The sequence below is a fragment of the Corvus brachyrhynchos genome, unplaced genomic scaffold (assembly GCF_000691975.1).
Source record: "Corvus brachyrhynchos isolate BGI_N302 unplaced genomic scaffold, ASM69197v1 scaffold398, whole genome shotgun sequence".
In the NCBI taxonomy this organism is placed as follows: Eukaryota; Metazoa; Chordata; class Aves; order Passeriformes; family Corvidae; genus Corvus; species Corvus brachyrhynchos.
This window is the reverse complement of record NW_008239780.1, coordinates 2,807,827-2,830,582: the sequence shown is the minus strand read 5'-3', so window position 1 is coordinate 2,830,582 and position 22,756 is coordinate 2,807,827. Positions and strand designations below refer to the sequence as shown.

The following is a 22,756-nucleotide window of genomic DNA, read 5'->3' as shown; positions in this document are numbered from 1 at the left end:
TGCCAGGAGAGAGGGTAAAATACCTTCTTAAGTATCTTCTTCTTCTCTGAGTGCTCTTAGGAAAATCCTGTGTTCTAATTGGTACTTCCATCACACAGCAACAGAAGCTGGCAGGAGTTTTCCTTACAAAACTTCCAGATTGGTTTTGTTTGGCTCATACCATTAAATGCCATTTTATATAGTATTTCTTCCTACACCTTTGTGTTCTGTTATCCCCCATGACCCAAGCCTGGAACAGCAAGAATAAAAAGCAAAGACTTAATTTTGCTTGGGTTGGTTTTTTTCAGGGTTCAGATGGCACCATAGGAATACTTGGATTCCCAGGACCTATTGGCCTTCCTGGTCCGAAGGGTAAGAAATCTTTCACAGTGTACGTGGTCTTTCATTGTACACAGTCCTAATATTAATGAGACAAAGGAATAAGTAGTGATCTGGAAGTGTCCATTGCCCTCCAGTGACTGGCTCCAAGTCATATCCCTTTGTAAGAGGCTTCATTCAGACAAGACCCGTCCCAAGCCTAAATACTTCATGGTCCTCTGAAAGTTTGGCCACAGCACTGTGTGAATCCTGTTGGGAAGTGCAGGAAGCACCCTTTTCTCTCATGTCCTTGTGTCAAAAGTGCAGGGATGTTGTGGAAGTACCTGTAAATGTCTTGTGCATTTGTATGAGTGGATCTGCATCCATTGATGGTTATAAGCATTTTCAGACTCAGGTGCATCACTTGCTATTGTCTTTGCTCCACAAATTTGAGATATAGCAAGGTTTATTTTCTCAGACAAGCACTGGAAACTGATGTCCACAGAATGGCCTTGCCTTTCTTTTTCAGGTGACCAGGGAGAGTCTGTTGGTGTTCCTGGCATTGCTGGACCAAAAGGAGAGAGAGGAGACCCAGGGTTTCCAGGTAAAAGTAGCCCTTGGTTTCTCACTTCAAGAATACAAAATTCTAGAGACTAAACAGGTTGGCTTTGCCAAATTTGGGTATTTCTGTTATCCTGGAAGTGAGATTTGAGGAGCCTGCAATCCAGGTGGGGCAGAAATCTGGATGATAATGAACACATCTGAGACCAGCCCAGTTCTAATGCTGGGTTCACTTCACTTCTTGAGGAGGCACCTGTGAACTTGCACTGGCATTTGGCACCCTGGAACTCCAGCCCAGGGCCCAGGCAATGGCTGAGCAAAGTGCTGCAACCTCAGCATACCATGTTTCTCACCCTCTTCATGCCTTCCTCCAGCTTGACTTGTATGTTTGTATCCTTTCAGGAGAGAGAGGTAGAGAAGGTCTCAAGGGTGAACCGGGCTATCCAGGAAACACAGGGGTGAATGGACCCAAAGGCAGCCCAGGAGATCTTGGCCAAGAAGGACCAGCAGGTACTGGATTGAGCACCGATATTCTGCAGCTCATGTCGTGACTGTGACAGCTGCACCTTGATGCTTCCTTAGCCCTGTTTGGCCTGCCTCAGCTGAGGCTTAAACACAAGTTTGGCAAGAAAATGATAATTTTCTTTGACAGTAGTGTAAGGTGTCACCTTGTCCTGCTGGTCAAATATGGTGAATCCTGCAATATTGAAACCTAAAGGAATCCCATTAACAAATAGGGAAGATCTCAGATACAAGCAATAGCAACTTCTTCACAGCTCTTTCATAGCAATATTTTTGTCTGTTCTCTCTCTAGAGCCAAACCTACCCAGAAGAATGGCTATAAGTGTCTTTGGGTTGTGGGGTAATTGGCAGGTAGATTCCCAAATAGTTATCAAGATTAAAGGTTGGAGAACAGTGGAAGCTGTTATTGAAATCTTTTATTTGGAAAACAATTTAATTAGTTATTTGGCCATGTGTTACTTAGTGAATGGTGAAGAATGTCACAGCTATGATTTAAAAAAACCCTATCAAATAAATAGTTTGATAAATGTGATGCTAGTGGTGGCATGAGGAGAGATGTGGATCTGATTTTGCTTTATTTAAATAGTTTATTCCCCCATCTTATGAGTTAAGTGCAGGAACAAAAGCTGTAAAATGGAGCTGTGAGCTGTTTCAGCCTGGATGTGATGTGTGGTACAGGAATATTTTTCCGCTTGCTTTTAGGAATTCCTGGAAATGCTGGGCTGAGAGGATCCCCTGGCCCACCAGGACCCCCAGGACAGCCAGGATCTGTTGGATTCCCTGGAGCTCGTGGAACAGTGGGACCTAAAGGTATATGTGCAGCCTGCACATGGAGAGAGAAGTTGGGTCAGAAAAGCAGTGTTTCGGCCAAGTGTCTCTGCAGGCAGCGCGGGACGGGCCAGCTGTGCGTGGGAAAGAGCTCCCTCTTGGCAACGTGCAGGCACCAGCTGCTGGAAATGAGCAGAGGAGTGATTGGAAAGGGAGGGGCTCTCATTTGGTTTGAGTGACTAATGGGTGTTCGAGGAGGGTAAAGCTGGAGAGAGCAGTGGGAAGAGTTTCCATGGAGGGCACTTGTGTGAAGGGAGGCTTTACACCTTTATGTGCTGTGTTCCCCTGTGTCAGGTTTCTCTTATGTGCTGTATGGTCCCTGAAGCATCTTACACATTTCCACCTTACTGGATTGTTTGCCTATTTGCTCACTTATGTGTTCCCAATGTCTCCTCAGGCTTTCATGGATTTCCAGGTTTAAATGGTCTGAATGGCTTGCCAGGCACAAAAGGGTCTCCTGGAACACCAGGTAAAGGAAATGTGTAGTAGAAATGTCATAGCTGGGGAAATGCATACACTGCTCCATTGAGAGCACTGTTTCCCACAAAATTCCCTTATTTCACCCAGTTCGGGCTTTAATTATGACCTGAAGAAAAACCTCAGGATATTGAATGTGCATGAACAAATTCTTCTTCAATGCCAGTAAGAATAGGATGCAGCCTGTAGAGTTGAAGAGGCTTTTCTGGTGATGGTTCTCCTTGAATTCCTGAAGGACCATGTCACTTCTGGAAAACTAATGGAATGAAATCATAAAACTCTTTCTAATGGATGTTTGATTTGAGCAGGACAGCACCAAATGCTTGCTTTGAATTGGACTTAGCAAAGAAATGTTTCTGTACTACTTTTTAGAGCCCTCCATTATATGGAACTTAAGGAACAGATTTCTTTGATTTGTTTCCAGATTCTGCTTTTAGGAAGATTTTGCTGGATTTTTTCATATTTTCAATCATATGAAATAGAATGTAGTTCTGTGTTGCAAACAGTGTTTTACTAAAGTAAAGAAGTGAAGAAAGAGCTTACCAAAAAGACTTGTTTAGTTACAGTCATTTTGTAAAGTAGCACCTAAAATTTGTGGCAGCTGTTTTATGCATGAAAATGGACAGACATCCTGTGTACAACTCAAACAATACCTGTGTTTTCTTTGTTTAAAACTTTGTCTATCAGAAGGTAATGATTTACAGCATATAGATCCTCCACAATTTTCCTGAGAGAGCTGCTCTTAGTGTATACTTTTCCCAGAGTGACATGCTGAACATCTCCCTGCAGCTTTTCCTGGGAGCCTCTGCCCTGCACCACTTGTGCCTGTGTGCATTCTGCAGCAGTCTGTGCAAACTGAATCCCTGTGTTGCAGCATGAAGCCCACAAGGTTATTTAAAGACGAGAAGCTTGAGTCTGGTGTGTCCTCGTGAGAGACACAGCATACAGGCTGGCAGCAGATCTGTCGCAGGACTGCTATGTTCCCATTCTTGTGCAAGAGCTTGTGGGGAAACCACAACAGTCATATGCTTTTCTCTCAGCATCTCGCAGATTGTTTAAATTCACTCTGCACAACCAGAGTAGCATGTGAGGCACCAAATCACCAATTCCAGCTGCTCTACTGAAAACAGCAGAGACAGTAGTAAATGGGTAGTTTTTTAATCACCACTCATTTTGTGTAATAATTTGACTGCTATTAGGCAATTTGAATAGGCTCTCTTATCTTTGTTAACCATGTTTAATTAGGTCTGAGTGAAGCTGGACTGAAAGGACCTGCAGGTCTCCCAGGTCCAAAGGGTGAAGAAGGCTCTCCAGGCTTGGGAAGAGGAGCTGCAGGATTCCCTGGACCAAAAGGCTCATCAGGAGACATGGGTAAATATTGATGTTCTGGGATGTATTGCTGCTGAGGTTAATGGGTTGCATGGTCAGCAGAACTACCAAAGACAATTTCCTGAAGCCTCAAAGGTGGTTAGAAGTTTGACAGGTAAATGTGAAATCTGTGATGTTGCTCTGTATTTTAAGAAACGGTTGGTTACACAGTTCTGAAAGTAACTATCTATATCTCTCCTGAGCAGCACAGTATGTATTGTTTCCCCTCCTGTAGTGAGATGTCTCTTTGTTCTCCTCAATATAAATGCTCCCCAATCCTCCTTCACTTTGTGTTTATTATTCTAGGTCCCCCTGGTCCTATGGGACTGCCTGGCTTGCCAGGAACACCTGGAGTTTCTCTTCCATCCGACATACGTGGGAGACCTGGAGATGCTGGCGTTCCAGGCACCGATGGGAGTTCAGGTGAGTGCAGTTTGGAAGCTTTGTCATGATGGCACCGGTACCCATCTGGTACCTCACAGCCTTGTCGGAGAGGCTGCTACTCCAGTCTATTCTCCAGCCAGAAAGAAATGCTGGGGATAGACCCAGCATTTACTTTGCCCCAGGAACAGATTCTGCCAATTACCTCTGTTGTCTCTAGGTTTTCCAGGTCCTCCAGGACCACGAGGACCCCCTGGCCCGGCTTCTGACCAAGGTGACACAGGCACTCCCGGTTTCCCCGGTGTTCTTGGCTTGCGAGGCATTAAGGGTGACGTGGGACCCACTGGTCCAGTTGGACTCCCTGGAGCATCTGGATTCAAAGGTAATCTTGCCTTGAAAGGATCTGGGAGTGGTTTGGCACTTGTTATCTGGACAGTAGGAATGGCTGTTGGGTGGTTAGTGTGGCCTCCCTCATTCAGGTGTAACAGCTGAATTTGATGTCTCCGTCTTTCCTTTTGGCTCCTGCAGATTTTACCTACTGACTCCAAAAGCTTCCAGGTGGGGCCAGCTCCGGGTGTTTGTCAGTGTGTCCCTAATGATTTTTTATCTCTTATCTTTGTGGTTTTTTTTTTCTGAGTAGATGGTGTCCACCTGCAATGTTGCTGTGCTTGTTGACCACAGCTACCCACTTGTGCACTCTAGGCAAGGACTGGAGTTGCTGCTTCATCCCACCTGTCCTGTATGCTCAGAGGCTTTAGCGTGGTGGATTTAGGTCTCCACAGGAAGCTAAGAGGATTGTAGGAGTTCAGAGATGTTGTTCTGGGCAAAGGCAGGGAGCACGTTGCTCTCTCTTTGGTCTGTACCAAAGAAGGCCAAAGGGCAGCTGCACACAGGGACTCCAGGAGCAAGGTTTGAGAGACACCACACAGCTCAAAAGCCAGGGCAGGATGGACAGCCACTGCCAGATGAGTAACTGTCTGCTGTCTTCGTGGGCTGGCAGATCCCATCCCCCTGTGCTGTGCATTGAGATGGATTCCAAATAGTAAAGATGTGTAGTCCCCAACCCTGTCCCTGGGTTACCCAAGGAAGGGGAAGAGTACTTTCAATAAAGTACAATTAGGTAGCAGTGGAAATTCTTGTCTTGAGGCTCTACAGCCATTGTGGATGTGAAATTAGGCACAGACTTCCTTGAGGTCCCCTCCATCTTGGAGCCCAAATGCTGTTGCTGTCGTGAGAGCTCCAGCTGCGGGTCAGAATCAGGAGCCTGTGCTTAGGCCCAGTTTTGGCTGTGTGTCTTTGCAGGGGCAAGAGGCGAGCCTGGCCTAATGGGGATGCCAGGTAAAGATGGGCCTCCAGGGGATCCTGGTTATGCTGGGCTGAAAGGTGAAATGGGCCGTCGAGGTGAGTGCTGGAGGATTTAAAAAGCTGTCATTTATTGCACCTGGTTTGGGCTGGGGATTACTTCACAGCTCCTTTAATGGGCTTATTTGGGAGACTCTTGATCTCTTAGAGACTGAAATAAGTTAGAAAGAGCTTGACATACTTTTTACGAGATACCCAGTGCTGATGTGCAATGGTGGTCTTAATTTCACATTCTTCTCCTTTGTGTCAGGATTAGCATGAAATCTGTGTGGTTTTTGTGGGGTACTTACACATCCTTTGCCGCACGTGTAGGTCTCCCTGGCAGACCAGGGGCTCCAGGAATAACCCCACAGCCAGAAGAAGTCACAGCCCCTGCAGGATTACCTGGTCTGCCAGGAATTGATGGTGTCCCTGGCTTTGATGGAGATCCTGGATTCCATGGCCCAGCTGGAAAACCAGGTAAAAAGTACACTCAGATCACCACAATGCCATTCTTCTGGAAGAAAAACACTACTTTATGAAATGCATTAGGAATGTTTACATGGATTTTTAATTTAGGAAAGAATTCCATCAAAATGCATACAAATATAATATATACAAATATAATGCTTCATTTTTAACCATGTGTAACCATACTCAGCTGTACCTTGCAATCCTTCTACAGACAACCAGATCAGGTGGAGTCTCTTTTGGAGGTGGCTGTTTATAACCACAGCTGGTGAAGAATGAGCTCTTGGCATGGCTGCTGACATCCTATTTCCCTTCTGGAATATGATTGCAGGAGTGAGGGCAATACTATGAGGAAATGATGATACTAATAATTGTATTTTATTTCAGGCCCAAAAGGTTTGCCAGGAAGACTGGGTTTGAAAGGACGTGATGGCTTACCTGGAACACCTGGCATAGTTGGGGAACCAGGACTTCCAGGTGCCCCAGGACCACAGGGATTTGAAGGTAATATTATGATTTGGGGAGCACAGATCAAAAAGAGGCAAACAGTAGAATTGTGTTTGCTTATAGTTTCTGCAGAGACCCTCCCCAACACACAAATCCCTTAGGAAGACCAGGGGATGACTGTGGTCTTGTGTTTTGTATCTGCAATGAAGGAAATTTTATCTTCACTGAGGAAAGTTCTGTCACATGTCCTTGTTGATGTCACTGCTGGTGTTTCTGTAGGTGCAATTCTCAACACCTTTTAGTTTTAATGTTTTGTGTATGTGGGAATCATCTTGAAGATCTAAAGGAGTGACATAGTATTCACAGTAACCCTGCCTGTGAGGCTTGGACAGTGAGGAAGGGCACAGTGAGAAAGAAGAGGAATATCATCAAGAAGAGTACTATAGCAAAAATGAATGAATTAGGTTTTGGTTGGTGCTTTGAAATCCTCAGAATTACTGCACTGTGAGACACCTAACACACTGGCACCAGAGTTGTTGGGCAAAGAAAGAAAACTAAAAGAGGAAGGGAATGGGTGGGTGGTGCTGTGAAATGACTGCTTTTGGAGCTGTTAAGTCTAGTAATTCATACAGCTTGGGCTCCTCGTTGTGCAAGGCTGCCGTAAGCAATGCCAGATGGAGTGTAGAACCAGCTGATGTCCACACTGTGCACTAGAAATAGCAGTTCTCCTTCTGTCTCCCAGGTGCTGCTGGGAAGCCGGGTTCCCTTGGTTTGCCGGGAATGCCTGGTCGGAGCGTGGGCGTTGGATACACTCTGGTGAAGCACAGTCAGTCAGATCAGATCCCCCCATGCCCCATAGGGATGAACAAGCTCTGGGACGGCTACAGCTTGCTGTACGTGGAGGGGCAGGAGAAGTCACACAACCAGGATCTCGGTGAGTTGACGCAATTCTCTCAGGAATGAACAACACAGGCCAAAATTACATTTCAAAGAAGCCATCCTCCCTGATAGTGCAGAGGGTTGTGGTGGAGGTGGTGGCAGCTGGCTTGGCCAAATCTGCACTGGGAGCGGTGTCACTCATACCATCCTCATCCCTAACGTTGGTGTGTGTGACTTGGAGTGTTTGGCAGATGCTTGGGATGACCACTGCTCCAATTTTTCCAGGTTTTGCTGGCTCATGTTTGCCTCGCTTCAGCACCATGCCCTTTATTTACTGCAACATCAATGAAGTGTGCTACTACGCCAGCCGAAACGACAAGTCCTACTGGCTGTCCACCACTGCTCCCATCCCCATGATGCCCGTGGACAGCGTCCAGATCCCACAGTACATCAGCCGGTGCTCTGTGTGTGAAGCACCTTCCCAGGCTGTGGCTGTGCACAGCCAGGACATCACCATCCCACAGTGTCCCCTGGGCTGGCGCAGCCTGTGGATAGGATACTCCTTCCTTATGGTAAGGACACTACTGCTAGCGCAAAGGCAGCTTTAAACATTTTGATCTCTCCTCTCTGATGAGGTCACTGAGACTGTGTTCTGTGGGTTACTTACAGGAGCCTGGAGCCCTGTCTCTCCTTGCCCCAGTGCACTTCTTCATCAACTGAGTTGCTGTAGCTCTGAGTTTGCTCTGTTTAGCACCTGTCCTGATCAGTTTTGGTGGTAACACTGTGGCCTTAGTTCTGGATTGCCACAGATGTTTGTTCTTCAAACCCTTAAATGTGGGAACAGTAATTAAGCTACACTATTGACTTAATCCTCTTTCTCAGTGGAAAAAGTTTTCTATTGCACTCTTCTAGAAGCTGTAAGATTGTTAGAAAAACATGATGGCAGCATTATTGTTTTGAAATTTTCCCAAGTTTCAAGTGAAAAGCTGGTTTTCCATTATTCCCGGCCTATATATTCAGCCTAAGCATGTTCCTTTGCTTTTTCCCTTCGAACCATGACTCAAGAGACAGATACACACAGCCAGCTGTATAGTTCTGGTTGCCTGTTTCACTCCTTTTAGCAGTGGAACCAGGAGACTCCCGTTTGCCTCCATCTCTTCCTTTGAGCTCACTCAACGTGCCGTCTTTATTTCAGCACACTGCAGCGGGGGCGGAAGGTGGAGGCCAGTCCCTCGTCTCACCCGGTTCCTGCCTGGAGGATTTCCGAGCTACTCCGTTCATCGAGTGCAACGGTGCTCGGGGCACGTGCCATTACTTTGCCAACAAGTACAGCTTCTGGCTGACCACGGTGGAGCAGGAGCAGCAGTTTGTCAGTGCTCCTCCCTCAGAGACTCTGAAAGCGGGACAGCTTCGGACACGGGTCAGCCGCTGCCAGGTGTGCATGAAGAACTTGTAGTAACAGAAATGCAGGTACAGGAACAGTCTTTGTTACCCCAGATTAGACATCACTGACTGGAGAAGGGTAAATTCACAAACCTGTTTTGTGTGCGTTTGATGGGTGAATCAAGACAGCCAGAACTCTACAAAAATCAAGTTTCAAGTCCAGGAGTTTGACTGTGCACAGAGGAGGGAAAGACCAGTGTTCTGAAGCCAGTTTTTTAATGAAACGTGGTGCTATGTTTTTACTTCAGTGTTTTTTCCCCTCCTTTATGGCTACCTCAGAAAGTCTCAGTGAGTTCCTTACTCAGACTGAAGAGCAGCTGATGGCTCGCACCACTCCTCTGTCTGAGGCACATCCAGTCATCGCCCAGAGAGACTTTTCCAAAGCTATGCTTAATTAGTGTCTTTGCTCCAGTGTAAGGGAGTGAAGACTCATTCTCCTGTGAAACACAGAACTAGCTAAAATGTATCAGTATATGGTGACTTGGAAACACTATGCACTAATGGCTGCTAATGGATTTTCTTAGAAAAATGGAAAAATGAATGTTTTGCTTTGCTTATTACACAGATGGAACATTCTTTCCTCCAATAACAGGTAACCAGTTCTAATTCAGACTGACATCCACAGTTGACCTTAAAGAGCTACACCAATGAAAAATGCAATTTTTGATGTAAAGATGAATCCAAAATACCTCCACCATTTTTCATTGCTTTCTATTGAAATATATTCCAGGTCTGTTGGCTTCAAGGTCTGTGCTTATCTCCCTGCAGTCAATGATACGCAGCCATACTTTATTAGCCAACATTTTATTACTATGAACATAAATTTCCTGAGGCAGCTTTGGCACACTTATTTTGTAATCATTCAAGCTGTGTGTGTTTGAAAAGTAGAGGCTTTACTAGATGGCACACGAGCTTATGCAGACACAGGAGTAAGAAGTTACGGGATGTACATTTTTTACTCCTGCAGTCACCATGTGTTGTATACTGCTTCCTCTGGGCTTTATTGCTGTTAGTTTAAAAAATTGTATCTCTGCTGTATGCACTGTTAACTTTCCTTCAGGGCGTAATTAAAGAGAAGTGCCACTAACTGGATTTTCCTTGTATATTTTAAGGGAAACCCGTAACAAAGGTATGCTTATACCTATAATGAATTCATTCATTAGGACTAATGTTATTACCATTAACCTCTCTGGAGTGAAGTGTATCAAATCCTTTTCTGTTGGCATTCCAGGACATTTCAAAGCAGTGCCTTGCAAATACACTGTCAAGTTTATTCAGAAAATTATTATTAATGCATGACTGAGACATTATTTTAAGCAGATAATAATCAGTAAAGATGAAAGTATTACTTGCATAACACATTATTATCTTCGTAGATGGAGGTCAGAGCTCTGCAAGTTCTGGAGTTGAACCACTCTGGAGATGAGCAGGGAAGTTGTGAGGGACAATGTAGTCACTTATTCCCAATTGTGAAAGATCAGCAACTGCTTTGGAGGTATTTTGCAAGTATCTTTAAGGCATTTTAACACTCCTGAGCAGCAGTCCTTTCCTGTAGGATATCCAGTCTACTTCCCAGCTGTCCTGGCACAGGCAGACCATGTTGGATTTACATCCTGGGTTATACACGTGCAACTTTAAAACACTTAAGTGCACAGAGCAAAGCTCATGAGTTTTGAAAAATCATGCAGATAACTGGCAAAGTACAATGAAAATTTCAGCCACTGGGCTCCTGGGGTGGTACAAATAGAGGTGTTGGTCAGGGCTTGTATCTGCAGGGACTTGGCTTTATTTTTGAACATGCCACATGCAAACACAACTTACTCCCCAGGATCAGAGCTATGCATTTTAAGCACCACTGTCTTTAGAGAGCTGCTTCTATTGCAGTACCCAGTTCCACTGCTGTCCCTGTCCAAGCTTCCATCCAGTTCCACCAGCCCCTCTCTGTCAGGTGCACAGAGTGGGAATTCCAGTCACCAGCTGTTCTCCTATCAGCCCCATTTCCATCTCTTTACCCCCCACCTCGAATCCTTCAAGAGCTCTGCAAGGCTCAGGCTCCTCTCTGAAGAGTGTTTCTCATGGCTAAGGGTGGCGTGGGGAATAAGCACGTGGTACACCACTAGGGGTCTTTTAATTATTTTTTTTAGCAGGCATGGCTCAAGACTGAGCTTTCAGAGCAAGGGCTCATTTTAATTTTTGTCTGTGGGGAGGAGAGGGCAGCAGCTGATGTCACAAGAACAGAAACTCTGCATATTAATGAAGAAGAAATGCTTTGTTTAAAAAACCCTAAATCTGTGCAGCTAATCCATGGAGGGGGAAGAAAATTGTATTTTTCCTACATGTAGAGTTTCCAAACCATGGCTAATAAACACTGAAGGCAAACAAGATGAACTGTGACCAGGTCATGACTATTTTCTTGGAAATCATGCTGGCCCTGATCAAGAAGTGCAAGTGAGAGCAGACAGCATTCAGGATTTCTCGATGTTGTCATTTATTGCTGAAGATGAAAGTGTGCGATTCACGTCCATTACACTATCGTGACAAAATGATCAGAATGGGGACTGTCTGATAGTAAAAAGGAACTGCAGAATGAAGTAAAAGATCTTTTCCTTTATTCTGAGCTGGTTTTCTTATAGCTGCTAGAGAGATACTCTGTCTAAGAAACAAAACTGCACTGGCTCTTCTGATAAACCTGGAGAATTAAGGCACTTTTACCAAAACAGATTTCAAAAGGCAACAAGTCAAAACCCAACAATTAAGTAATTTGCATATGCCTATATATTAAGTTTTAAGATAACCTGGCTTATATTTAGTTCACACAAATTAACAAAATATAGCAGCATACAACCTATGAAAAGCTTAAGAAATTTATTAGATGCACGGATAAAGTGCAGTAACAGAGATACTTGTGTAAATCTTTTTTAAAATAAATAAGGTACAGTTAAACCACCTTTGACTCACTTTAGCTCCAAAAGAAAAGTCAGCCTAAGTTTTAATGATTGAACTTTAAGGTCAAGGTGAAATATATAACAGTGGTTGTGATCTATATCAACTATTTGAGGCTCCTGTTCCTCTTGAGGTCTCCCAGAAACAGGAAGGCTATTGCAAAACGTATACGTTAGACATAGTTCCTTTCACAGAAACATTTTTGTAATAAAGTGTGGTTGCTCCAATACATGTTAAAATATTTAACAAGGAAACAATTTTCTCCTGATCCAGTCGATCTTTTAAACAAGACAATGCATTTTTTCTATGATGCAGCCCATGGGAGGGAACAGAAGTAAACATCCTCCTTAACTGAAGACTGTTTTGTTTTAAGAACTAAACTATTGCATTATATGAGAGCAAGAAATACCCATTTTGTGTTATCCCTTTCTCCAAACATACAGCCCAGTGACAGACTTGCTTTTGCCTCAGAGGTCCATTTGTCTTCAAGAAAGACATACATTAAAAAGAGGTTCTTTTTCAGGGTCTCATAATAAAATCTTTCACCGCCTTTCCATCTGGGGAAGCTCTTTGACAGAAGGAACTGTCCCCGTTGGAGTTTTGGATGCTACCAGGTGTTTGTGCTCTGTTATCCATGATTTCAGGCACTTCGGGGCTAACATGGCTGTGTAATTTAAGTCAATGCAATAGTATTAGCAATATGTTCAATACTCAGAAGGGTCACCACAGTTTCCTTCATACACTCAAGATTTCAAATTCTTCTTCCAATTCAAATAGCTTGTCAGTAGATTCAATGAGTTCTGAAAAATAAATAATTTAGAATGTAAAGACATACCTGATTTTCTTTACTAAAAAAAACCCTCAACCCCTTCGGAAATGCTGCCTTTGAAATATTTTCTAAGATTTAAGAATGTTTGGATAACTGACATTCCATAGGAATACGGCACTTAATCAGGCAGTGATCGCTTGATCCTCAGGAAAGCCCAGTTATTCCAGCTGTGGTGGTGCTCCTGCTGGCTGAGGAGCCCCACGCTGCTGCCCAGCAGCGCTGTCAGTGGTACCACACCTGCTCCTGTGGTTGTCACTTCTGGCTTGGTCGGAGGTATGAAAGGAGGCCAGTGTGGTGGGTGCTTCTGGACCAGCTCAAACATCCGCAGGCTCTGTTGCTTTAGAATCTCCTGAGGACAGAATACAAAACAAAAAACTGCCTGCTTAATTAAAAACATTTCTAATACTGTGTATCTATCAAAGGCTGTAAGTTCCTGTTATTTCAGGTACCTGCCACCATGAATCACTGCTTCACACATCTCTAGTATTTTCCTACTTGAAAACACACCTGGAAGATGGATCTCTTAAACTCTCCTACAAGTTATCAGTGGATTATAATGAGCTTTGATAGCCATACATCTATAATTTTGTTTACATGGAGCAAAAAGATACCAAGAACATATTTCTGCCTTTTAAAAGTAAATTACTTACATGGACCTCTCTGTGTTCAATGGAAATAAAAGACAGACTTATCTACTCAAAGAAATCCAACAGATTTTTGAAGACAGGTTTTGATCAGGAGAAACAAGTTATTATTGAAGCCAAATTTCACTCCTGTCAGGTGAGCAACATCATATCTTCTACTTCGGTTATTTACAGACTGCTTTCTGTAGCCGTTTTTAAAAATAAATGCCTTTTAGTTAGTGGTATTTCATATTCGCATTCCTGTTGCTTAATATTCCAACTGCTTGCTGTGTTTCTCAGTAAATGACTTAGGTATGAGCCACTACCGCAGTACTGCTAAAAAAAGACAAACTCAGGAAGCAGGTGTTATGTGCTTGTTCTCCAGGGCTCAGGGCTGCAAAATGCTGAACAAGCTCCATCAGCAGTGTCAGCTCTCCCTGATCATTAGTGCCACCTTCACTGGGGATCATTTGATTTGCAGGCTGGGAATTTCCATTAACAAAGAACAGTAGCCATCATTTCATACAGAGCAAAAAAAGACAGTAGTATTACCTTTTGTACAAGACTACACCAGTTATCAAAATCACATTCTTCTTTGCAAAAGAAGCCCTAAGGAAAGAACACACATAGTAATAACTAAATACAATATGTCAGTGAGCAAAGGTTGCTGTGCTATGTATGTATGAGTTATGTCCCAAGTGACAATCACCCATAACCCAACCAAAGGACACTGGCATGAGATCCGATTGAATTCCTTCAACTACCACAGTATTCTTGTGACCTATACTGGATGACTTCTACAAGTAATTCCACTTGAAGATTTGTAAATTAAATAAAACAAGCTCAGGTATCTTCTCCAGACCAACCATGCATAGGTGATAGTGATGGAATAAAATAAGGAAACCTGATGCAGATCCTTGCTTCAACTTTCAAACTACTTCTTGGAAACGGTCCATGTTGCCCAGGAAAGAAACTTAATTGGCTCCCCAGGATACAAGCAGCTGGTTCCCTGCTTGAGCTAAAATTCATGTATCCTGTGCAGTTAATAGATAAACTACTATGTGTTGAATTTTAGATTGCAGAAGAGTGCCCTGTGATCTTGACTGTGATCAAGAAAACATGTTGCTGCCCTTAACAATACACAGAGGTATTGCTTTGAATAAAGTACACGCATTTGTTACTGTCTAAAACCTACTAAAGCTACTGAAGGGTCCAAATTCATGATCTTCATTCTGTGTGGGGCTTGCTGGCAGTGGAAGCTCTCATCATCGACTGTGCCATTTTCTTCTGAATCTACAAAACTCTGAGTGGTGTGAGGGTCCAAGTAGATCAGCTCATTGCCTGGAGAGGTAAAATCCATATGGTGGTAATAAGCAAGAGGCATTAATAAACTTACTCCATCCAGACTTGTATAACACAAATTGGATTATTAGCACAGTCCATATCTCAACTCTCTAGCTAGGGAGTCTTTAAGAGAACGGGAAAGCAGTTCCAGTTCCAGGCACAACAGTATCCCACACAGCATTCAGTATAATTTTCCACTGTTACCTTTTAGAGTGGGTTTTTTGGATGGTTTGTTTTACCTTTGTCACATACTCTTCTTCATCTATGTGAAGTCCAGTACATTTTTGAAAAATCTCAGCTGTTGTAATCCCTAACATTCCTCAGATGAAAGATACAGGATGACCACAAATGCAATCTGTAATCCCATTAGGCATTCACCCAGAAATTGGAACAAATAAGTCTGACTAAAACAGCTCAAGTTTTACAGAAGAAAGAACAAAATATCTAAGAAGTTACAGATCAAACCCGGGTGAAATATGAAAGTCTGAATCTAGGATCAACTATTCCATTAATTAATAAAGGAAGACATAGAAGCTTTGATAAGAAATTGAAAAATATGAGACAATAATTTAAGACAGCGAGGAAGCAAAAGAATAAAACAAGACACTCTTCACTAGAAAGTGTTAATGATGAGAAAAAATTCATTATTTAAGCAGCAGTGACATCTGACACTTGTTGAATGCTATCAACTTTTCTTAGTGTCTTGTTCTTGCTTCTATCATTCCATATTTTTACGTCAAGCTTTGCTGCTGCTTTTCTGTTCCAGTAAGGATGGTCTCACACTGTTCTGAAGTGTCTGAGGTATGTTTCTTCTTCTCCATTCTCATGCTTGAAATGCTTACTATTTCCCCTTCCCAAAGAAAATCCTTCCTCTTTCAGTCATATGAATATTTGGAGTAAGTTTCTTTCTTCCTTACCTAAAAATCCTATAAAATAATAGGCATTATTGGGTTTCCCTCCTAATGCTCCCAAAGACTGTGGCATCTTAAAGCATTCCTAGGAGTCCAAAGAGAGAAAAATTAAATTGATTTGTTTATTGATATAACAGATACCTGAACTTATTTCACATACATAAACAAGTCACTGAAGAATCCCTTACTTTAAACGCATCAATATACACTGGATTGATGTGATTAATCCCTAGCCGGAGAGGGATAATGAGCAAGAGGGGCTTCCAGCCTGGGCACAATCCTGCTGTGTTCTTGTTTTGGCCAAGAGCACTTCTGTGCAAATGTGCACTGCTGTGGGCAACGCCGCTGCTCTGGGCAGGGGACCAGCACATCTTCTCTAGGGGAACGAAAACAGACATCAGTGAATGCACAGAGGAATACAGAGCAGATCTTCCTCTCAATCATGAATTAAATTACTCTTCCAGACAGTTTTACAGAGCTCCAGTTTTAAGACAAAAGGAGCAGGGCTTGGAAATACTGACTATTTAGTAGAAGTAATTCTGGCAGTCAGAGTACGTGCTGGCATATTAGTGAGACATGAAAAAAATGAGGGTATGCATGTTTAAGACTGAAGTTGTATTTACTGTTTTGCAGTATTAATGCTGTCAAGCTTTCCCTGGGAGATAATACAGCAGAGATGAAGCGTTACAAATTCTTCAGGGAACTCTTCACTTCCAGTGATGTAGACACAAAATAAGCAGAAGTAGGGACTAAAGTAGAACCAGGCTGTGGCTAAATACCACTTGTAAACCCACCCTTACAACTAAAAATGGGCCACGTATTTCTGAAGGATTTGACCCTCGTTTCCCTTTTGCCTGACAAAAACAAATCTCTGGCAAACTCTGTATTACAAGCAATTCTCTGTATTTTTACATACTGCAACTTCATTCCATTGCTGAAGTGGGAGTTAAGGTAGCACAGACCAAACTCCACCTTCTCATCCACATGGTATGTAAGTTGGTCACCAAAAATGCCTCACTGTTCTGTGCTAACTTTAGTTTTGGGAACCCCAAACCTGAGTATCCATTTCCTTTATTCCTTTTCTTACCCTGGGAACAACTATGGACAGTCCCAAGATTTTGCTTATATTTAGCTATATTCAGGAGAGTGGAGTCAAATCAAAAACTGTCACCAAAGAAATAATCACAGAACCATCAAATCATTTAGGCTGGAAAAGACCTTTAAGGTCATCAAATCCAACCACTACCCTAATGCTCCCAGAAGTAGCTTCTCCAAACAAATTTGCTACGAGCTTGAGCTACTCTTTAATATCTGCTGAGACACTAAAGCAGTCCTGCAAAAACTCCTGTTTCACTTACTGATGTCTTCGATGACCACTGTATTGTCCATAGATACATAAACTGCTAATGAATTCCATTCATCAAATAAAGCAAGCTTCCTGGAAAACATAAAGGCAATAATTAATAAAAGCTTATTAGGACCACAAGGGTAGCTTTTAACACATGACAGTTAAATGGTTCTTGAGTAAAAAGAATCATTTATTTGGAAAAAAAATTTGCTGGGCTTTTTTTAAGTCTCCGTGTAATAAAAAGATAACTTTTAGTATTTAAAGTATTTAGAAAAAAAAAATAATGAGTGGTTCCAGGAAAAACACACACACTATAATATGTGAAAACTGTCTTGTCCTTTTGCCAAATGCAGGGATAGTAACAGCTCAACCACATAATTATGTTTATTACTTTTTATTACAATTAACAACCTCTGCTGTGGGATTCTGCCCATGGTGCCTGACATCATGTAGAGAAGGAAAAAATTCCTAAGCCAGTTTTTCACATTACTTTGTGCTCAAGAAGTTCCACTAAACTCAGTGAAACTATTTCAGGTTGTTAAAAGCCAGAGCAGCTCAAGATTTTGGCACCCAAAAGTTAGGAGGGGGGCATTATAGCACACAGGTTTCTGTCCACTTGTGTGACATCCAAAATTCTGGGGAAGGGAGCTCTTAGGCTGCGCAGGTGCTGTTGGTTGTCTAAAATAAGCCCAAAAAACTGGTATGTGAGCCATTAAGAATTCATAAGGGAAAGGAGCTGGAGGCCAGGACATCCTTTAGCTCCTTTCCCACTCCAGAATGTGTCTGTCCCAGGGCTGCAGCAAATGGCGCCCAGGACCTGCAGTCCGGCCTCCTGACATCTGGCACCTCCCTCAGCAAAGTCATCTCTAGTGTGGCTTCCAGACTAGGAGGAGCTTCCATGTTTTCTCCAGCACCCTCGGGCAGCGCTGTGCGGTCTCCGAGCTCAGCGGCCCCGGGAGCACGTTCTGAGGGAGCCACTGCCACGACTTACTTCAGTACTTGAGCAACTGTATTTGGTCCAAACCATTCTCCAATGGATTTCCCCTCTCCAACACCCATCTGCGCTGTTTTTGTAAGGGAAAACACACACAGGAAAAGATCACAGAGAGGCTGGTCACAGTCTATGTCAAATAGCATGGCCCACGAATATTTTGACAAACATTCTAGAGCAAGTGCAAGCTGTATTTAACAACAATTATGTTTTCAATCTATGCTCTTTTCAAAACTTACTGACTGCTAGTTCCCTTACAAAAAGTTCCTAAACTGTAATGAGAATTACAAATATGTCCTTACTTACAAATTACAGCAGTAAGCTTTATGACTGTCTATTTTAATACTATCAACTCTGCTACCCAAAACTTGCACACTTTATCAAGAGCTAGATTCTAGCATACAGATTTATTTTGGTCTTAGTGAATAACATTTCTGAATTATTATACTTTGTACCCATCTGCATGCATTTTAATTTATATATAAATGTATACATTGTCTTCATAATCACCTTTTCAAAATTTTTAATTAACTTATTTCAAATGAGAAAGTTGCAACACCATTGGAATTTCAGTGGACAAAAAGAAGTTGTGTGTTCTTACCCATTTGGTGGATAGAATAACAGCAGTCTTTTCTATCTAGAAAGCACCGTAAGATTCTATGATATTCTTCTGGTTGTTTTTTGTGTTTTTCCCATTGCCAATCTTCCAGGAAAAAAAATTATACAGATTAAAAAATAATGTTTTCATCACACTGATCAAATTTCTAGAATGCAGAAGCCATCAATGAGATGTTAAGAGGCAATCCATCTCTAATATTTACATTTTATTTAGAGATCCTAGAAGTCACACCTTGTCATTTATTATCAAGCTGTCCTTTATCATCACATGCTATCTTGTGAAAACTGGGAAACTAAAATAACAATGCCAACTGCAAATATATCCTGAGTGATCGCTGTTGACAATTGGTAGCTATTGCTCTATGTGAGCTTCTAAGATTGGTTAAAACTATCTGTTCTGTTTAGACTTTGTTAGATTTGCAAGCATTTGTAGGACAATAAGATTCATAAAGCAAAGTCCAAACACAATGCCGGCCCTCTCCCACAGAAAAATCCAAACCATGGCTTTTCCATGTGAGTTCCTGCTTCTAACATGAGGTAGTTACCTCACATTTACTAACAGAGAAGCACATACACAGGGCTGATGCTATTCAGACCCATACTGCAAGTTCAAGTTGTAGTTTTTCTCAGGTAATATGTTTGTTTGCCTACTCTTTCAGTTAAATCTTTGCACTACTGTTCTGCAGATTCAGTTATTCAAATGGATAAATCCTTCTGTGGATTCTGTTATTAAAGTGGTAAATCCACAAATCATGCTGCCATAGAAACCATGACAAAAGAGCATAAGGATCACAGACCCAACCACAGTAAGGTAACTGACAGAAGAGTGACACACAGAGCAGACCTATGACACTCACCCCTGACCCTGGGATATGGGGTGTTAGTATAGGATTAAGAGCAGGCACTAGTGGGGTCTGCTGCAGGGTTTGGACTCAGGCTGATGATGGGTGAGTGGTTTGTGAAGTACTTTTGTGTGGTGAATATCACGCTGTCACTACTCGCACCATCACCTTGAGCCAGCATTTTGGTGGCTATGGAATGAGAAGAGGGGAAGAAGTCAGACCCATGGTGGCAAGTTTTCCCTTGGCTTCAACTTGGGTATTCCTCAAAAAGATTTATAAAATAACAACAGTGGGATTCCCTGTTTGTCCCTCCTCTGTTTTTGTTTCTCTGCTTAAGGCTGACATGATTTTACCCCATCAGACAAGAACAGTTCACTAGTAACTTTATCAGGGCATCACAGAAAGTTTCATTAATAACTTCAGGTTTTATGCTTTTATGGAGCTAAATAAACAGTCTCCAAATAACACAAAAGTTGCCTCAGCAACAGTACTCACCTCTTCCTAAATGTCTGCAGATCAGTGCCTGGGCCAGCATCATCTGCCCACACCTCAGCATGCATCCCCAGCCTGCGTCAGACGAGGGGCCGGTGCCTCCTGGGAACAGAGTTGCCCACAGTCAGCACGGGCTCTACACAGAGCCCAGCCCCCGGGAGAGCCTCAGTTACACCTCGAACAACTGTTACTGATCAAAGGCACTGAGCAAGCTCCTTCCTCTCCACAGCGCTGGTGTCACTTCACTGCTTGCCCCACAAACATGAGGACCTGATTATATACAGGTACCAGCAAGCACTGATTTTAACAGCTTTAATCTTTTGTTTGCATAAACAGTTAAAATTATGCTCAAAATGTTCTAATACCATAAAAGTAACTTTTTAGTCCCCAACACCATCACTAATCCTGCTAATTCATAACCAGGCAGCTGGAATGCTGCATACTCACCAATAGGTGAAAACTTTCTTCTATATGTAAACCAGAGACGAGCACTTATATCCAACAATAACTTAGATTTGTCTGGAATAATTTTAAGAGGAAAGAAATTATTAAAACGGACTTTTAAAACTGAAAAATTCAAATTATCCCTGTATAGTGAATATATAGTGCATGGAAGGCTCCTGTTAGCTTTTACATACAAGACCCTTAAAATTTAAAACATTTTTAGCAGTTGAAACACAGAGAGCTTTTGCAGTCTGCTAATTAAAGTTAACTTATTAAGGATAAAATAATTATTAGCCAGTGAAGTTTTACAAGGTGTTTGGAATGACTATGTCCAGCCTGAATGAAACAACTCTGGAGAACTATATCCTAAGGAAAGAACTGGTAAAGCAGGTTAAGAATTTCTACGTGCAAACCAACATGGAATTATACATTACCTCCAAACCCAACAGAAAGTAATTTTAGGAAAAGGTTAATAATAAGGTTAAATTTAATTAAATCTCTCTGGGGTTTTTTTTGTTTGTTTAAACACATGCACTTACAGAATTCTCCAAAGGCTCTGAAGAATGGTTAAGAATCCTATTCGCTGCATTTTCCCTTAGCTGTGGCTCAGACTGGCTGGCTTTTCCAAAGGATTCTCCAGCTGATCAAGGCTGCATGCAGCACCCTCGGCTGTCCTGAACACCGTGCCTGCATTGGTGGCCACTGCCTTTGACATGTAACACAGGAGGATGCCCCTGTCTTCTCCCCAGGGAGAAAAACTCATTTCTGAAATCTTATTTTTATATAAACACATTGCTCTGCTCTAGCTTTTAGGTCATGTATTTATTTTCACCAAAACACAGTATGTGCCATAGACTAACTTATTATTGTTATTTGAAAAATGACATTAGTAATGCTGAACATTTCCCAGAAGTTATTTATTTATTTCTGAGGCAGCTGATGTGAATCTATGAATATTCTACAGCTATTACAGATAATTTAATTCTAAAGATACCTGTGTTCAGGTGGTGTTGCCTTCCTAAAATCCACACTGGCTCATCAGTTTCTGGAAATTCTTCTAAGTAGTCTGACAAAATAGTGATCTGGTTTTCATACCTAGATAAAACTGAACAGGAATACACAAAATTCAAACTCCATTTTATCCCCTTGTTCTTTTATGTACAACTTGGAGCTCTCAGACTGAACTAGTTGTAGCAAGTCTTTGCAGCCTTTGGGGCTTCTAAGGAGTGCTGCCAGCTGCTTTTAATTTTCTCCCTTAAAAGCTGTTCTGACACTGAAATATCCAATGCCTTGGTTTTTATTTAGATCCTCAGTGAGTGTTGAGAGAACACCAGGAATAACACCTTGATTATAAGCAGTCTCACTGAAGCCAGTGACAGAAGTTCAGGATGACTGCAGCAAGGATGAGATTTGATTCAAGATAATGAGGAAAGGAAAAAAAAATTTAGGCACCACGGCTTGTTCTGAAATGTACAAAAACTACAAATCAGAGTGATTACAACCTCGTGCTTAATGGGAAGCATGTGAAAAGTGTTAGCAAGGCTTGGCTTTACTTTCCCAACTGGAGATTTGAAACACTTCAGCAAAAAAAATAGATGTGTTAAATAGATTAATGTTATTATTCAATACCACATCTATTTAGTGAAAAATAACAAAAGATAATACTACTAAAAGAAGACAGTCCAACCATTTTCCAGATCATTAAAATGGTGCTTTTTGGAAGAGTGAAACAACCCTTCAAGTGTAAAAATTCATGTAAAATAATTTTAGACAACAATCTTAAGGACTATGTGCTATGAAATCAGAAGTTAAAAGTGAAAGCAAACAATTTATCCTACTTTTCAAGTGAGTGCACATATATCCAGTACAAAGAGTGAATAATCAGCAGGTAAACATATATATTTTAAAAATTCCATTTTAAAAATATATACATTCCAGCAATCAAAAGGAAGCTACACCACCCTCCTGGAGCACCGGGGCCGGCAGTGCCGAGCCCCGACATTCACCTTCCCCGCAGGCAGTGGTTAAACACCACGACAGACTGCTCTAGGGCTGGCACCTCGGCAAAACAGCTTCTCGCACTGTGCTCTGCCTTCTCCATCAGAAAAGCCGTCACTTACTGCACTTGGAAGGCAAATTACCTATTTTTGGGTCCAAAGACTTAAGACACTCGCGACCCCCGAAATCCAGCCGGAGACACCTGCGCCTCCTTCGCGGCCGCCTCTCTCGCCCCCGCTGCCGTACGCCACCTGGGACCACCCGAGGAGGCACCGCCAGGGTCTCTTTTCCCTTCCCGGGGTCTCCTTCCCCTTCCCGGCGCTCCTGCAGAGCGCTCCCCCCCGAGCTGCGGCGCCTC

The 22,756-nt window shown here is 42.4% G+C and overlaps 2 protein-coding genes across 3 annotated transcripts in view; one reads left to right on the top strand and one right to left on the bottom strand.

Moving 5' to 3' along the window:
* The window catches only part of COL4A6 (collagen type IV alpha 6 chain), a 43,572-nt gene extending 32,173 nt beyond the window's left edge, over positions 1-11,399 (top strand). For both annotated transcript variants that reach the window (XM_017743142.1, XM_017743141.1), the window contains 15 exons: positions 1-14; positions 288-351; positions 827-901; positions 1,261-1,368; positions 2,083-2,190; positions 2,606-2,677; positions 3,931-4,056; positions 4,360-4,476; positions 4,655-4,816; positions 5,737-5,835; positions 6,109-6,255; positions 6,634-6,750; positions 7,436-7,627; positions 7,858-8,144; positions 8,768-11,399. In XM_017743142.1, the coding sequence (XP_017598631.1) occupies positions 1-14; positions 288-351; positions 827-901; positions 1,261-1,368; positions 2,083-2,190; positions 2,606-2,677; positions 3,931-4,056; positions 4,360-4,476; positions 4,655-4,816; positions 5,737-5,835; positions 6,109-6,255; positions 6,634-6,750; positions 7,436-7,627; positions 7,858-8,144; positions 8,768-9,028 (1,949 nt within the window). In that variant the 3' untranslated portion in view covers positions 9,029-11,399. The remainder of the gene's footprint in view (positions 15-287; positions 352-826; positions 902-1,260; positions 1,369-2,082; positions 2,191-2,605; positions 2,678-3,930; positions 4,057-4,359; positions 4,477-4,654; positions 4,817-5,736; positions 5,836-6,108; positions 6,256-6,633; positions 6,751-7,435; positions 7,628-7,857; positions 8,145-8,767) is intronic.
* Positions 11,400-11,863: 464 nt separating this feature from the next.
* ATG4A (autophagy related 4A cysteine peptidase) lies at positions 11,864-22,726 on the bottom strand. The gene is made up of 13 exons (XM_017743143.1): positions 22,542-22,726; positions 21,395-21,505; positions 20,404-20,475; positions 19,960-20,058; positions 18,606-18,707; positions 18,005-18,077; positions 17,024-17,103; positions 15,854-16,041; positions 15,672-15,750; positions 14,606-14,751; positions 13,963-14,019; positions 13,025-13,136; positions 11,864-12,758 (listed from the first exon to the last, which is right to left on the bottom strand). Exons 4-13 carry the CDS (start codon positions 20,018-20,020, stop codon positions 12,694-12,696), a joined length of 963 nt encoding a protein of 320 aa, XP_017598632.1. The 5' UTR covers positions 20,021-20,058; positions 20,404-20,475; positions 21,395-21,505; positions 22,542-22,726; the 3' UTR covers positions 11,864-12,693.
* Between the last annotated feature and the right edge of the window lie 30 nt (positions 22,727-22,756).